This window comes from Lonchura striata, chromosome 17, assembly GCF_046129695.1.
Source record: "Lonchura striata isolate bLonStr1 chromosome 17, bLonStr1.mat, whole genome shotgun sequence".
NCBI classification, from domain to species: domain Eukaryota; kingdom Metazoa; phylum Chordata; class Aves; order Passeriformes; family Estrildidae; genus Lonchura; species Lonchura striata.
In genome coordinates this window covers 4,722,940-4,738,261 of record NC_134619.1, presented here as the reverse complement: position 1 = coordinate 4,738,261, position 15,322 = coordinate 4,722,940, and the positions used below count along the sequence as shown (strand labels likewise).

The 15,322-nt window shown below is 43.0% G+C and overlaps 1 protein-coding gene across 2 annotated transcripts in view; it reads right to left on the bottom strand.

The window, feature by feature from the left end:
* CDH4 (cadherin 4) overlaps positions 1–15,322 on the bottom strand; it is a 416,361-nt gene that overhangs the window by 74,760 nt on the left and 326,279 nt on the right. For both annotated transcript variants that reach the window (XM_021553526.2, XM_021553527.2), the window contains exon 6: positions 11,826–11,970. In XM_021553526.2, coding sequence (XP_021409201.1) covers positions 11,826–11,970 — 145 coding nt within the window. The remainder of the gene's footprint in view (positions 1–11,825; positions 11,971–15,322) is intronic.

The following is a 15,322-nucleotide window of genomic DNA, read 5'->3' as shown; positions in this document are numbered from 1 at the left end:
AGAACCACACCAAAAGAGCTGAGTTTGTTCTGCTCTCTAGATTAGATGTGAGCCATGGGCAAACGTGAGGACATGTGGCTGCATTAGCATCGTGCTGTTTCTCCTCTGGCACACCCAGGTCCCCAGCCTGGTCACACTGGGAGCTACCACACTGGCACTTCAGGAAGACCAGAGAGCAGGAGAACTTGCATCTGTTTGCAAAAGGTTTGAAAAACACCTCATGCTCTAAATGGCTGCAGCATTTTGGACCTTAGCCAAGTGTCTTTAAGCCACTCAGCACGTAGGAAATCCCCCCAGTACCTTTCCCAACTCTAGGAAGCCAGTGTTTCTCAGTATTACCAGAAGTTCACAAGAAGTTTGTATTTTTGCACTTGTGGGAAGTGCTTTGCTGATCTTCCATCTGCCTCAATCAAGCTCTTTTTGTTCTCAGTGGTGATACATATATTCCTGTGAGTTTTCTTTGTTCAATAAGAGTTATAGATTAAAAAAAAATGAATGTGTAAAGCAAATTTTAATGATGAATACATTCCTGTTTTTCTGCAATAATCCTGATTCACATTTGTGAAATGAAAACAAACTATTCAACAACTTTAACATTCTCCCGATCAATAAACTTCAGAAGACGGAAGGAACACTGAATTGAAACAAGGCTGTGCAAGCAACAAATTTTCTCTATTTTCTCTACAAGCATTCGTTTTTTTGCTCTTTTTCAAAACCAGTTATCATGAGACAGCTGATACAAATAATGAAACCAACCCTTCGATAACTACAGGGAAAATGTACAGGAGAAATTTAAATAGGAAATATGCTGAATGAGATGTTTGATTTGGAATTTATGTTATCTTAATGCATTCAATACTGAAAATATCTCTGAACAGAATGTCAGAACCTGGGGCTAATGAAAACAGAAGCGGAAGACGAAAACAGAATCTATTTTAGGACATGTGCAGTCTTAGGATGTATTCCAAAAAACAGGTGGTGTTTCATTATGCACTTCTAGCTCAAAAAACAGCTCTGAAAGTCATTTGGTCTTTCGGGTTCAGACAAGGGCACCCCACAATTGTGGTTCCTCCTCATGGGGGATGTCTCAGACTGTACTGTAGATTCTGGAATTATCCAGCACATGTGTGAAATGGTGGGTTCCCAGCTTGGCAGGAGAACCTGACAGGCTGCAGCTCTGGTGGGAGGGGGTGGGGGACAGCAGCTGTACTGTGGATGGAGAGCACAGAAGGTCTCCTTCACTCTTTCTCTGACCTTTTTGCCTCTTTCCTGTGGTGTAGCACTGGACTGAGCACATCTGCTCTAGAGAAAAAGGACTATTTCAACAGCATTTGACCTGCATCTCCATAAAGGGAGATGGGGCTGGACAAATGTCTCTAAAGTCATGAACTGAGCACCAGGCAGCTGTATTTCAAGAAGCAATCTGCTCCCTATCTCCTATCTTTAATTTCCATTATTAAACCCAACCACAGAGAAAATAAAGAGAGGAACTTGGCATTAATTACGGTCTTGTAACTTAATAAACGCCCTCTGCAAAGGGCCCTGCGTGGCTGCAGCACATGACAGAGCTGCAGCAGCCTCTTCCTTCCTGCCTCTCCCTGGGGCTGTCTGACCACAGTCTGCTGGAAACTGGCTGCAAATTGCTTCTCCCTCTCCACAGTCTGGACAGTGGCTGGTATCTCCTCTCCCTTTCCTGTGTACACACTTTTCCCATCTGGAGTGTCGACCGACAGCATCTCCTGTTCTCCATGCTGAGGGCATCATCCCTAGGGATGGCTCCCGAGGGATCAGCTGGTGTAACCTACACCACTGCCCATGTTCCACTCGGTTTGCTTTGCATTTAGCCTGTTTTTAAGGAAGATTTATCCTCCAGATACCTGCATGCTGCAGTGAATGACACAAACACAGATCTGGGCACAAGACTATTCAACAGAGCGATGTGGATATACACAGATGAAGTGTCTAACATCCTCTGGGTGCTGTATAAACTCTAGCTCTGTACTCAGATGGTTGGTGATGATTTACCTGCAATAAAGTAAATAATGTCATGCTTTTATATCCTTTACATGGAGATACATCTTCATGTATTTTATATTAATATAAAGGCAATATATCCCTGTATCCAGCCCCTAATGCTACAGAAATTAGGCAAATATACAGTAGCAGAGAGCACAGCTCTCACACACTCGAGGATTGAGGCTGCTATTGTTTGGTTTTAAGTGACAAAATACTGACTGCCTAATCTGGCTCACAGGATGTGTGTCTTTTGTGGAAATCAAAGTATTAACCACACCATATTTACAGCCCTATATCCTACCCAAACAGAGGCTAGGAGCAATTACTGCAGACCAGAAACACTGAGAAAACTCCTCCAAGTCACACACAAGACCCCAATCTGTACTCTGTCAATTTTGCATCAGATCCTGCTGGTGGTGATGAAGCTCCAAGAGTAGGTTAAACAAGTGTAAACAGGGCAAGAGGGACTCTGTGCTTTCAGAGCCTGAGAAAAGCATCACCTTAATTTTTCTGCTCTGCAGGGCTTGCTCTCAAGCACACTGACAACATGAAATGAATGCATAAAGTGCCCAAACTCAGAAATTTGCCCCAGTCTGTGCAGTGTATCACAGGATGAATACCCAGTGCAGATATAACAGATATATATCTGATATAACTGCATTAAGCTACACACCTGGCCTAACTCAGGTACGTAACCTGTTGAAAGGAAACCATTTCTCATCAAATAAGGCACATGGTACGTTAAATAAAATACCGAACCTAGTACATCATGTCAATATTAAATCAAATTTGCTGCATGTTGAACAGCTCTTCTGAGCAGCAGATTGAATTACCATGCACAGCTAGTGATGACAAGATTACTGTGCATTAGCCTTCATTAACTAATGTGCAGAGTTAATATATCACCTGAGTTAAAATTAATGGATGGCATGATGAAGGAGATCTATCAATAAAAGACAAGACCTCCAGAATCTGTAACTTCCCAATGCATTCCCTTTGATTTCCCAGAGACTGTAAGCTCCCAGATGTTATTTTGTCAAATGAGATGGTTTTGTTTCTAACCATGGATAAGACACATGAGAGAAATGCTTGAAAGCAACTCTTATGGAAAATATTCCCATTGGATTAATTAAAGCTTCTACAGGATAGGCAAAAAAATGCCTTAGAGAACCTAGGGGAATGGAAGCAAAGGGAGATAATTTATACCTGTACATTCAGTTTTGTTTGTCAATTTTAAAATGAATTGCATCTCCTTGTAGAAGACTGCAAAGAGATTTTGCTGGATTCACCATATCTCATTCCATCTGTACACACCAAGGAAAAGGAAGAGCAAAACAAGAGAGATAGCTGCCCTGAACATGTGTAAGCAGATAAGCACAGTCATAAACAAATGTCCCCCTCAAATCACTCTGGAATCTGAGAATCAGCACAGTTCTTTGTAGCTCAGACAATCCCAAAGCATGCTGAGGGCTGCTAATTCCCCTCACTGCAAGCTCTCCCATCTATGCAACTTCATTTCTCCATAAAGACAGAGCTTTCAGGAGTTTAAGTCACACAAACAATATTTTGGCACAGTTGTGCTCCTGAAGTCTTTGTTACAATTGTTTTATAATTGCCATTTTTCTAAGCTGGTTTGATATTCCCGGTGCCCTGAGTTTCCACAGATATCCATTAGTTAGATTTAATGCATATTAAAATAAAGAGCTAATGGGCACTTACCAGGAAGCCAACAAGATATAAAAATCAAAACTCCTTTCACTTCGCCTTTTGTCCCACATGTCACTGCAAAATCACATAATCCTCCCAGTCTTCTTCTATAATATAAACAGAAACCGCTAAAACTTCACCCACTTTTTACTGATAATGCTGTTTCTCTATCCAGCTTTATCTTACAGTTTATGTTTTTAAATGGCTGGTAAATGGCTGCAGAATCATTAAAGGTTGGTTAACCTTTTCAGTCTAATTTTGACCTACAAGATACTTAATTTAATCACTCCCCCATAGAAAAGGACAGAATCATTATGTGCAGACATGTGGTGATAGCCATATTACATTAGATCTTCATTAACCCAAGTTAATAATGGCTTTGTACTAATGGGAACTTCCCCTTACTCCTCATTTTTTCCCCCCAAATTGGAAAGTTCACATAATGATTCCCCTGCATCTGATGCTAGATAGACAAGACAATAAGAGTTGTGGGAAGATTAAATACTGAACAACACTGTAAAATTTACATTTCCTAAAACAAAAATTTTCCACTCAGAACAGTTTCCTGATAATAATTTCCTTCCCCACAGAGGATGGGAATCTCATCCCCCTACTCATAACAGGCACACTTCACCCTTCAGGTGATTTCACTCATTGCAAGGAGGTCTCAGGGACAGAAACACACACAAGAAAAAGCAAAGGCATCAAAACCAAGTTCCAACAACAAGTATGATGGGATCCTGAAAAAGTCCTCAGAGTACAACTGAACTTTCTGTAGTGTTAAAGACTAAAGCATTTAATCTAACAAACCTGCATCCTCAAGTGAAAAAAAATTAAATGTATTCAGTGAGTGATATGAAACAATTTCACACACTCATTGTTAAGGGTTTCAAATGAAATTGGGTAGCTGACCCAGCAATGGTGCTGAGTGGAGTCACAGAGGTGAACAGGAAAATGCACAAGCCATCAGGATGACAGAAGTGAGTGCAAGTACTGCAGGTGTAATAAATTGCAAATATACTTAAATTAAACTGCATCCCACATGCTCTGGATAAAAAATCGAAATAGAAGCAGCACTTTCCTTCCAAATGATATTCTTTCCGTTGTAACTGATAGCTACTGTCATTCTCCTTCACCATAATTTTTGTAATCATTGGCAAATTTTGACCTTTCAAGCAGCTAACCTAATTCATAACGGATGCCACTTCCTAATTAGCAGAGACATTGGATTTTCAGCTTCAGACAGGGCAAGAGCCAACCTAATGAGAATAAAGAGAGCGAGCAGGTCTGGAGAGACAACAGAGAGAGCTGAAGAGGCTGTTGCACCCAGGACGGAAATAAGACCTCCTTTTTGTTAAAAATGGAATAAATACCTCCGGAGAGACAACGAGCAGATGCACTGACTGCAGCACACACATGGCCCTTGCCAGGTTTGGAGATCACTCCCCTCCAGCAGCCTGCAGCTCACTGAGACCCCTTACCCCAGAGAAATGCCCCCAGTCCAGTGCCAGGGGGGCAAAGGCACACCCAGCCTCTGAGCAAGTGATTCTGGCTGCATAAATCCACAAAGCTCAGCTTGGCTGAGTTCCTGCACATGCATCCTCTCGATTTCTAAGGGCTAATTTAAAGAAGGGGGGAAGCATGATTACTTAGGACAAAATATCCTGAACATCCCCACTGAACTGTGCTGAACACCCAGGTTTGATGCTCCACTGTGTGCATGTGTGGCTCCAGACATCATGCAGCCCCAGCTGCACACAACCTGACACTGAACACATCCTCCACAAGGCTTCAATCCAATCCCTGAATTTTGACACTAGAACACAATGCAATATAAAGTGCTGTAATATGATATAAACATTATTATATATATCATACTAGGCTATTTGTAACTATTTTGTTTGTATTTGTACCTGCTAGTTAAAAGGAGGCAGAGTGTAGGCTATTACAGTGTTCAGTTGTAATTGCTTCCTACATTGGTGTCAGACCATGATTTCCACATTTTTTTCCGTTATGTCAATTTGGCCTTTTTTTTTTTTTTTTTTGTTTTTTTTTGTTTTTTTTGAGGGGAAGTCCATCAGTCTCGGGATTTGCATTTTTTTCTCACTTACAGTCCTATAATTCACTTCCTTGCTCTTGGGACTGGATGCTTCTGGAAAGAAAATTAAGAGCACAGATTTCATAACCACTCACCTCGAAAGAAAATGGAAAGCACTACCACATGAGTCTGCAGAAAAACAATTTCTTACCTTAAAATTGTGCTTGGCTGAGCAAAAGAACTTGAAAAAGGATATTGTGTATCCTAAGTCTGTGTGTAATGTGTGAGAGAATAGAATCAGGTTGGACAGAGCCATTTTTAGTAGCATACAAAGTGCAAGGATAAGAGCAACACCTGCTCAGGCTGCAGAAGGTGGCACTGCCATAGAAGGATATATTCATGTTTGGGGTGGATCCAGAAGTAATGCACCCAACCTGTGAATACCTCTGGGATGAATGGAAGAATCCATTGAGTCCTACTCTGACCCTCTGGAATATTTTACCTGTGCATGATCTCTCTGAGACATTCAGCATTTGCATTAGTTTTAGTTTCTAGTGCTGCAAACCAGAATGTGTGACAGTCCCATCCACGAAACTGTTCAGGTGTTCTCTTGTACTGGGGCCTTCCTAAATGAAGAGTTCTAAAATTAACTTACCTCCAAGCTGAAAAAACATATTGAATATTTTGACTATGAGCAGTACTATGGCATTTTTTGCAACTGGTTGCAGTGGCAGGAAGAAGGATTCACTCTGTGTCCTATTAATTTTTCAGAATGAAACATTTTCTCTTCAGATTTCAGGCCCTGCCACCCAGGTACACCTGCTCTGTTCCTTCACTGAACAAACAACCAGGCACACCAGGCATCTCCCCATGAATTGCACTGTCAGGTTAGAGAAGAGGAACAAGCCAGAACTGCAGAATCCAAATTCTCCCCATGAATATATATATGAATGCAACTATATGCCTTAAAAGATTAATTTCACATGCCTTAAATTGCAGTTTAATTTGAAAACTAATTCAGCCTCATAATTGGCTTTCTGCTCAAATCACTGAGGCTAAAGATTTAAATTCTTAATATTCAGATGACTTTCGAGTTTCTGGCCCCATCTGTGCATTAGTCCATGGTGTTAATCTCTGAGGGAATCTCTGCTGGCATAGAAATAAAATAAACACACTGGGACACTAGTAAAATAATCAGCTTTTAAAATCCTTGGGTTTTTTTAATATACTGCTTATTTTTTATGAGTTTTCTTTAACTCGATTTGCCACATATAGATTTGGCTCCTAGCTATTTCATTTTTCACGTGGCATGTTATCAACAATTATTCTCTCAGAGTTCCATGGACTCAGGAGGAGAAGGAGAAATTTTAAATTACAACATTTCTCATGTAAGAAATACTAATATTCCTATATTTTGGAGGACTCTCTACACTCAGCACTCTTTCACACCACTCCTAAGAAAGGTGATAGGAGTAAACTATCATACACAACTCCAGGAGAATGAAGGGGTTGGATAGAGTTTAAAAGAAGTCATTTGGGCTTGTGCTATTGACTTGAAAAGGGACCAAGATGCATCCAGAGAGTTAGTGAAGTGGAAAGGATGAATGGGAATGGAAAAGGCCAGTCTGACAGGAACAAATTGTTTTGAAGAGATGAGTTAATTTTTGACAATCTTTCTGTTAAAACAAAATAGATACAACCCAGAGCAAAGCACTCAAGTCGCTGCAGAGCATTTCACATTGACCTTTTCAGAACTGAACGCTTCAGTTAAGTGAGACATCCACATCCTTCCACAAGGAAGGGTCTGCTGTGGTTACAGCAAAACTAAGCTTCTAAAAAATAATCCTTCTCCATCCCACTACTGTTTTGTGATTAAATTCCCTTTCTTCTTTCATATTTAAGCATTTTCATGCCATCTTATTGAGTAATTTTTGAAACTGTAGGTGTTTCTCCCGAAATGGGATCCTGCACGCCCAGCAGTACAAGTTCAGGGGCTGTGCTCACAGCAGGCAGCAACTGCTGCTGTGCAAAAGGGAAAATCCCACTCCAAGCCCCAGTTCCTTCCTGCTGCGAGGAGCTGGTGTGATGCAGCTCAGAGATGTGGGCATGGAAAAGGCAGAAGAGCCCAGCAGGGCAGGCAGTGCTGGGCAGCCCAGCTCTGCACCCAACCTGCTTTGCCAGCGCTTGAAAGGCAGCGCAGCTCCAGGAGAGCTCTGCTGATTAAGGCTGCCAGAGGGAGCAGGGGAATTTCAGCTCCAGCTTGCAGCTGCATTTTTAAAACTTGGCTGTGTTCTTCACACAGAGGCAAAGTTCAAAGAGGCAGAACATTATTCAACATGAGTAAAATACGGTCTTTTAAGATACACTTTCAAACAGCGGCGCGTTAAATCAAAACAACGCGTGGAGGGGGAGAGTGAGGAAGAAAGATGGTCCTGTGGAAAAGGAAATCCTGCATCACGACTCCTGTTCTGCATTTTTGGAAGGGTCTGCTTTTACACATTTTAAATTGCCCAGCTACTTGACCTGAGGCTACATAAGCTAGAAATGCATTAGACTGTTTTTCCAGAGAATATCAGAAAAGGAAAGAGATGTTTAAGAGCCAGAACATCTGAGGATGTCCAGGGGCCATTTCTCACTACAGAGAACTTCACCAAGAGTGAGCTCCTGATTTCAAGAACACTATGCTATGGCTCAAGACACTATTTCAATTAAGTCATTATAATCTTAACCAGCAACAACAACCTATTATAATTAATAATATTTAATGATTTCGTTTCTATTCCTGTCAAGGGTTGCTTCAAGGTGACTTGCAGAGAGCACGCTCCTTGGGAACCCAGTCTGAGTGCTCTGCAGGCTGGGAAGCCCCTTCACTTAAACCTCATCAGACTGTCTAATGAGTCTCTTCACATCGCTGCCAACTCTTGGACAATTTTGTATATTTGCATTCCAGGCTAAAGCAAACTTGCTCCTGCGGGAGGCTGAGTGCCCAGCAGCGTCACACGGAACACGCCTCCTTCTGCATTCCCTTTCCTTGGTTCACTCTGCTCTCTTTTGGCTTGTTGACTGGTGGGTCAGTAGGTCACACCTTGCCTGGCCACTCTCCATGCCCTGCCCTGGCCTGGCACACCCTGCAGCTCCCTGCCGGGCTCAGAGATGATGAGCCTGGCAGCACACACGCTGTTCACACTCTGTTCCAGGTCACCAGGATGGTCAGCACATCCCAGCCCCCTGTGGGGACAGCCCAGCCTGCTGGGCAGCCCTGCCTCTGCTCCGGACCCAGGAGGGCTGGGCAGCACCTCCGGGCCCTTTCCTGCTCACTGGAACGGGATCTGCTCTACTGATCCCACCAAAACCTCACCGGGGCTTTCCCTGAACCTCAAGGTCAGAGTGCTCTGCTCAGCCTCTGCTCAACAGCTCATTTGTGATGGTCTTGCTCTGCAAAATTTCCATGGGTAGTGCTTGAGCTCCATATATCCTTTTCTTATCTGTTTTTTTTTTTTTTTTTTTTTTTTTTTATTTTAAATTAAATCTGGGCAAAATTCCGACTGACTTCAAACAGCCATTGGCTGCTCATTCTAGCTGCCCTCAGAGCCAGCATTTATTTGGGATAGTCTAATATCTCTCATCAGAGGTGTGTAAAATTAAGAACATTGCAGATACTGTCATAATCAAGTAATCCTACATTTTTTAATCACAGCCATTATAAATGGGCATATGGAAGATGTGAGAAATAACAATTGCACAGGATATTCAGGGAAGCATTTTCAGTCCTCAGGCATAGTTCAGCAGCACTGATCAGAGGAAAATGAATGCTCAACTCCTGTAACATATAACAAGACTTTTTGGTTTGCTTGAAGCATGGATATTCACACATATGCAGACATATTTTTATAGATGCATACACGTATCTAACTTACTGTTGAATCAGTACTGAAAAAATGTTGCTGTTACCTCAAAGAATATGCAGTGTCTTTCATTTCTCAACCGCTGCCAGAAATAATCATGAATTCTGGTAACATATTTCTTCTCTTGCAATGGCTGGTGTGGTACCCCCCTCAGTTGTTACAATATTCGGAGGCATCTTCACACCAATAAAAAGTTTCTAAATATTTGCAAGATCTACCCTTAGCTAAATACATTGTCTACACTTGTCTCTGCACAGAAGAGGGACATAATTTTGAGGCAAAGGAGGAGCATGCCGATATTCCCTTTAACTCCATGACCTCTCTACCACTTCCTCAAAGGCACAAGATCATGTTTCTTGCCAAGCACACAGAATGAGGGCCTCTGATACCCAAATTCCTAGGAGGCTCAACAAAAGCAAGGAAGAGAAATTCAATACTAATATAAACCTTTAAAAGAATACCGATTAAACAGGAAAGAGAGGGGAAAAAAAACCCGACAAATACATCAAAGACAAATGTAATTGCTTTTGAATAAGAACAGATTGCTTTCTACCTTCCTGCCTTAAAGGCAAGCACTCCAGCCTGGGATAGAGAATACCAAAAAACACTGCTAGAAGCAGAGGCACAAGTATTTTGTAGGCAAATTATCCTGTTCTATTTAATAGCTCAAAGGCTTATCTGGATTTCAGACAAGAAGAGGATGCAATTTACTGCTTCTTTGACAGATGAACAGAGCTAGTTAAAACATTTGGGAACACTTTGAATATTGATCTGTCCTCAAATAAGATGTAAGAAATTTGATTTGCTATGGAAATGCTGTATCAATCTTCAAACCTTTATATGCCCCAAAGTGGCCTTCAAATGAAAGCTGGAAAAATTCTCTGGGAAGATATCAGAGCTGTCAGCTCAGGGACTTCTCACATTCCCTCCTCCATGCAGAACCAGGATCAGGACTTTGAAGCTGGGACATCACCACTCAAAGGAATCAGAAAGGGAGCTGTAGCTATTCTTTGCTCAGAAATAATGTCATGTTCTGTCCCCACCATGTGTCCCCCACGGCTGCCTGTCCCTCACGGTGCTGGAAGACAATCAATCAGGACTGTGAATCACCTTGTTAAAAACAGTGCCCACCGGAGACTTCCCTGTCACACCTCCGGCAGCGGAGCTGCTGTGATAAATGTTTGCTGACACAAACCAAAGTCACGGGGTATTTAACCCCTCAGCTGGCAAACAACCAAGGAGAGAATCTAGGAAAAAACCTCCCTCTGATTTCAGGAGGCTTCCAATTGTACTGGCGACACAGAACAATTTATGTTCAAAGAATGGATATGTTCATTGTAGTTACACTCAGCAATGAGCTAAACCAACCCTGCTCCCATACTGGAAACTGCAGGGTTACACCACACTTAAATAGCAGATCAACAGAAATAGAACATTAAAGACCTTTACAGCTCTGTTTCTTCCAAACATATAAATGTGGTCCATGTAGAAATCATCACTATTCCCCATACAGCCTACACCCTCGCCGATTTTTCACCCATACATTTCCTGAAATTTGACTTCAGGTTTTTCCCCATTTTACCCTCTGCTAGAAAAGTTTGTGGGGACAGAGGATGAGCCTGCAATTTCGATGTGAATATTCCCATTTCTGCAGGTTTCCATCAGGTCCCAAGTAAGAAAGAGTTTTCTTGAGACAGAGCCTTCTTTGGAGCCTGACTGGATGCCAGATATTGAGTTGGCAAATGACTGAATTAAATATCAAGGAGGAGGATATTGAACATTTGAGACACAGGGTGAGGGAAAGGCCACAGGCAGGCTGGCTTTCAGTGCTCATAATTAGAATAACAGCCCTGTACATGTGCAGTGAGTGTATGAGAATGGTGCTACAGAGCATTACCCTACAAAACTGCTGCTTTTACAAATCCCACAGCCAGGAAGGGACCACCAGGACCCAGGTTCCCTCCATCCCAAGCCTGCACTTTCTCTTCATCCAGAAAAAGAGACACAATGGGATTGTTCTCACCTCCATCAGTCCTCCACCAACAGCCAGCAAGAGCAAACCTCTCCCTCATCCCCTGTGTTCCCAGCAGAGCCCAAACCATGACCCCGGGTGAATGGCTGAAAATCTGTGAAACTTTGAGACTTTTTTTCAACTGTACCTGGTTTAGAGCCTTCATCAACAGATCCATTATAGACTTGGTTGATGAACTCCGGCCTGTTGTCATTCATATCAATCACATAGATGTAAAGGTCAATGGGATTCTCCACCTTGTTTCCATTCATATCCACTGCATGAGCCCGGAGCTGGGAATGAGCACAATGAAAGCACAATATCAGCAACTGGATTTGCTGCAGAACGAGAGACTGTTTGGCAAAGATTGACTTTACATCATAAAGACTTTCTCAAAATTGAATGGAGCCAGTATCTAATTCCAGCAGAATGCACTGACTCGTTTCCATCTACACTCGACTCACAGACAGTTTTTCAGAGCTTAATATAATATTGAAATAAGATTTTGAAACAGTGATTGTCAGTGGAAACACTTCAACTCTGGTGTAGTGGTGCAATCCTATCCCCTTCACAACTCACAGACCACTCTATTTAATTTTTAAGACATCTTGAACCTCGTCTGACAATCTGAAAAGCAAATTTTGCTTAGTTCCAAATAAAGTGAGGAAATGATTTTGAGTGAGAAGTTTCTTATGGGAACCTGCAGCATTTCACACCCATAATACTGGGGATTAGTAAGTGAAGAGATTTCAGCATGATCTTAGTAATGTTTATTCTCTGTTTAATCATGGTCTCCAGGAACAGCAGCAGCTATCAACCCCATTGCTCTGCACAGCAAAAGACATTTAAAAAGTCCCTTTCCTTCAAATAATGGGAGCCCCCATGGCACTAAGAATGCAATTTCCTCAGGCTTGAATAAAATACTCAGTGCTGAGGCATTTCAATAACTAGAGCCACAGTGTTAAGCCCTCAGTTAAACTGGAACTGCAGCTTTATCTTATTAGCAATAACCATCAGTAATAATGCCCAGAAACAAGAGCATCTGTTTTCTGAACAAAAGAGACAGATACAGCATGTCAAAATGAGTAATTAATAAAACAAAGCAATCACAATAGTCTGGAACAATTAGTAACCAGGTGAAAAAAAATGGATAGCTTTCTCATTAAAGGGAACAGATGGCTACTCTAAATGGTGTGTGGCTGAACGGGAGAACTCCGGCAGCGAGGGAAGAGCTGCACGGCCCCGACCCGGCTGGCAGAGGGGAGGCACTGCCTGGCTCCGAGTGCTGCAGAGCTTTGGCCACCATCCCTCTTCATTTCAGCCCCTGTGAGCACTGCTGAGCCTCCACCCTGCCACGGGAACTGGGGATGGCACTCGGGATGGTGTGACATCCCACAGAGCTGGGGGGCTCAGGAGCCAAGGCTTCAGGGATGTCATTGCACAGAGTCACAGGATCACACAATGGCCTGGGCTGGAAAAGACCTTAAAGCTCATCTAGTTCCAACCCTCTGTCACAGGCAGGGAAGCTTCCACCAGACCAGGGTGCTCCAAGCTCCACCCAAGCTGTGCTTGAACACTTGCAGGGGTGGGACAGCTACAGCTCCTCTGGGCAACCTGTTGGTGCCAGGGCTGGCTGGGAGAGTGGGGCTGGAGGGCAGGGGACACACCAGCTCTGCCATCCATGGGATGGAGGCCTCTGGTCCCTCCCAGCAGCTCCCACACCATCAGGCTGCTGCTGGGAGTCAGAGCTGACTTTACAGGGAGGTCTCTGGCTCCTCTGATGCATGACAAATAAATGTGCTAATTGCATTAGCCCTGGTTTCTGTCTTTCACTCTCGCTGTGCTGGTGATTGATGCAACTTTCCCCTTCATGTATGGTGCTCAGAAGTCCAGAGCTTAACAAAAGTAACTGCACACTGTTAGGATGGGCTGGATTAACATTTAATCAAGCAAAGAGAACAAACTGCCACATGAAATGAGCTCGGAGAAAAACACTTTTTTTTTTTTTTTTTTTTTCCAAAGGAAATTAAGCAGCACGTTTTCTTTAAAGCCTGAAAAAGTCCAGCTTTGCTTTCAATACAGGGTGTACCATTTGTGTTTCATGACTTGCAATGCTCTTAATATCTGCATTTCTTTCCTACATAGGATCTGCTTTGGCTCCCACCTGTTGAGCTAGCCTTCATCATGTCAGATGTGGCAATTCAATAACTTTACAGTCAGAGGTCAGACTGTCTTTGAAAAAAAGTAATTCAGAGCTAAAATTAAAGTTATTATCTTCAAACTGAGGCAGCACTGGGCTCTCTCTTACAGCATTTCCAGCAGCGGAAATGGTTCCATTCAGAGATAAAGCAGAGAGCAAAGCTGGTATCTCCCCCCTCAGATCTGACTCTCCCCCTGCAAATTTTTAATTACATTCGATAGCTTTTGTTTGAAATCTCCAGGAGTAAGGGATTTCTCAGCAATGCACATCTATCTGCTTGTTGCACTCACTGAGCACATGTACCCATCAGCGCATTACTGCCTGCACTCAAGGCAAAAAAAATTCAATAAGCAAGACTGCAGGAATCTCATCAGACCTGTGGTGATGTGCTCAAGTGTCCTGAGCCCAGCTCCAGCACTGGGCTAAGCTATGGGAGGCAGGGCAGTGCTGGGCACAGTGGTGTGGTCACTGCTGTCCTGACTCAGCATCTGCAGTGCCAGGAAGGTCATGTCCCCTCTCCTGCTCCTTTTTTTGGCCTGGCTTCAGTGAACATTTCTACTTCTTTCCTTTTGTGCTTCTTTGCATTAATTCTCTGTGCCCGTACTCTCTGAACAACTCTCATGAGCCAATGTCTCTGCATCTCCCACAACACGTCGCTTCTCTGTGGCCAGTGCCAGCCCTGGCAAAGGGGAGGGGAGTCCTGAGGAACAGGGTTGAATTTCAACTCAATGGGAACTCTTCCTGCCACAAACCATTCCTTGTTAAGAGACAATTCCTCATTGGAGACCATCCTCAGCAAAGAGAGCCAAGGGAGGAGGGACTCCAGGGCGTCAGGCTGTCTGCTGGGAAACTGGCTGGATCTCCAAGGCAGGTCTATACTACATTTCCCTTAATTCATCTTCTCCCTCATTCTCTTGTCCTACTTTTGGTATTCATGAGGCATCCTCAAGCTGGACAACACACTTTGTTCTGGAGCCATTCCTCAATGGCTGAGATGGGGCTCATTTCTGCAAGGCACATTTCTGTGTGGTGCTCTGCGGCCACTTGTGCCCAAGCCACCTCTGCCACCTCTATTTTGGTGTTAAAGTGATGGAAGGGATGAAAAGCAGATGCATGGGAGTGCTTTGTAGCACTGGGCAAGGCACAAAAGGTGATGGTTGAGCTCCGTCAGACACACACATCATTTTGAGCTGGAAAATAAACCAGTGAAAGGTCAGTGAGCATCACCTGGGCCACAGGTCAGATGCCAGACATGGGGCATGCACAAGTATTCAAATGGGAGCTGGAGGGTGGCTGGAGACAGTTAAAAAACATTTATAAAGTTAGTTTGAAATATTTACATTTTCCCCAAGAGGGAGAACATGACAGGAGTGAAGAAGGAATAAAATCAAATTAAATACCTTGCAAAGGATTCTTAAAAATTAATACACATAGCCAACTAATCT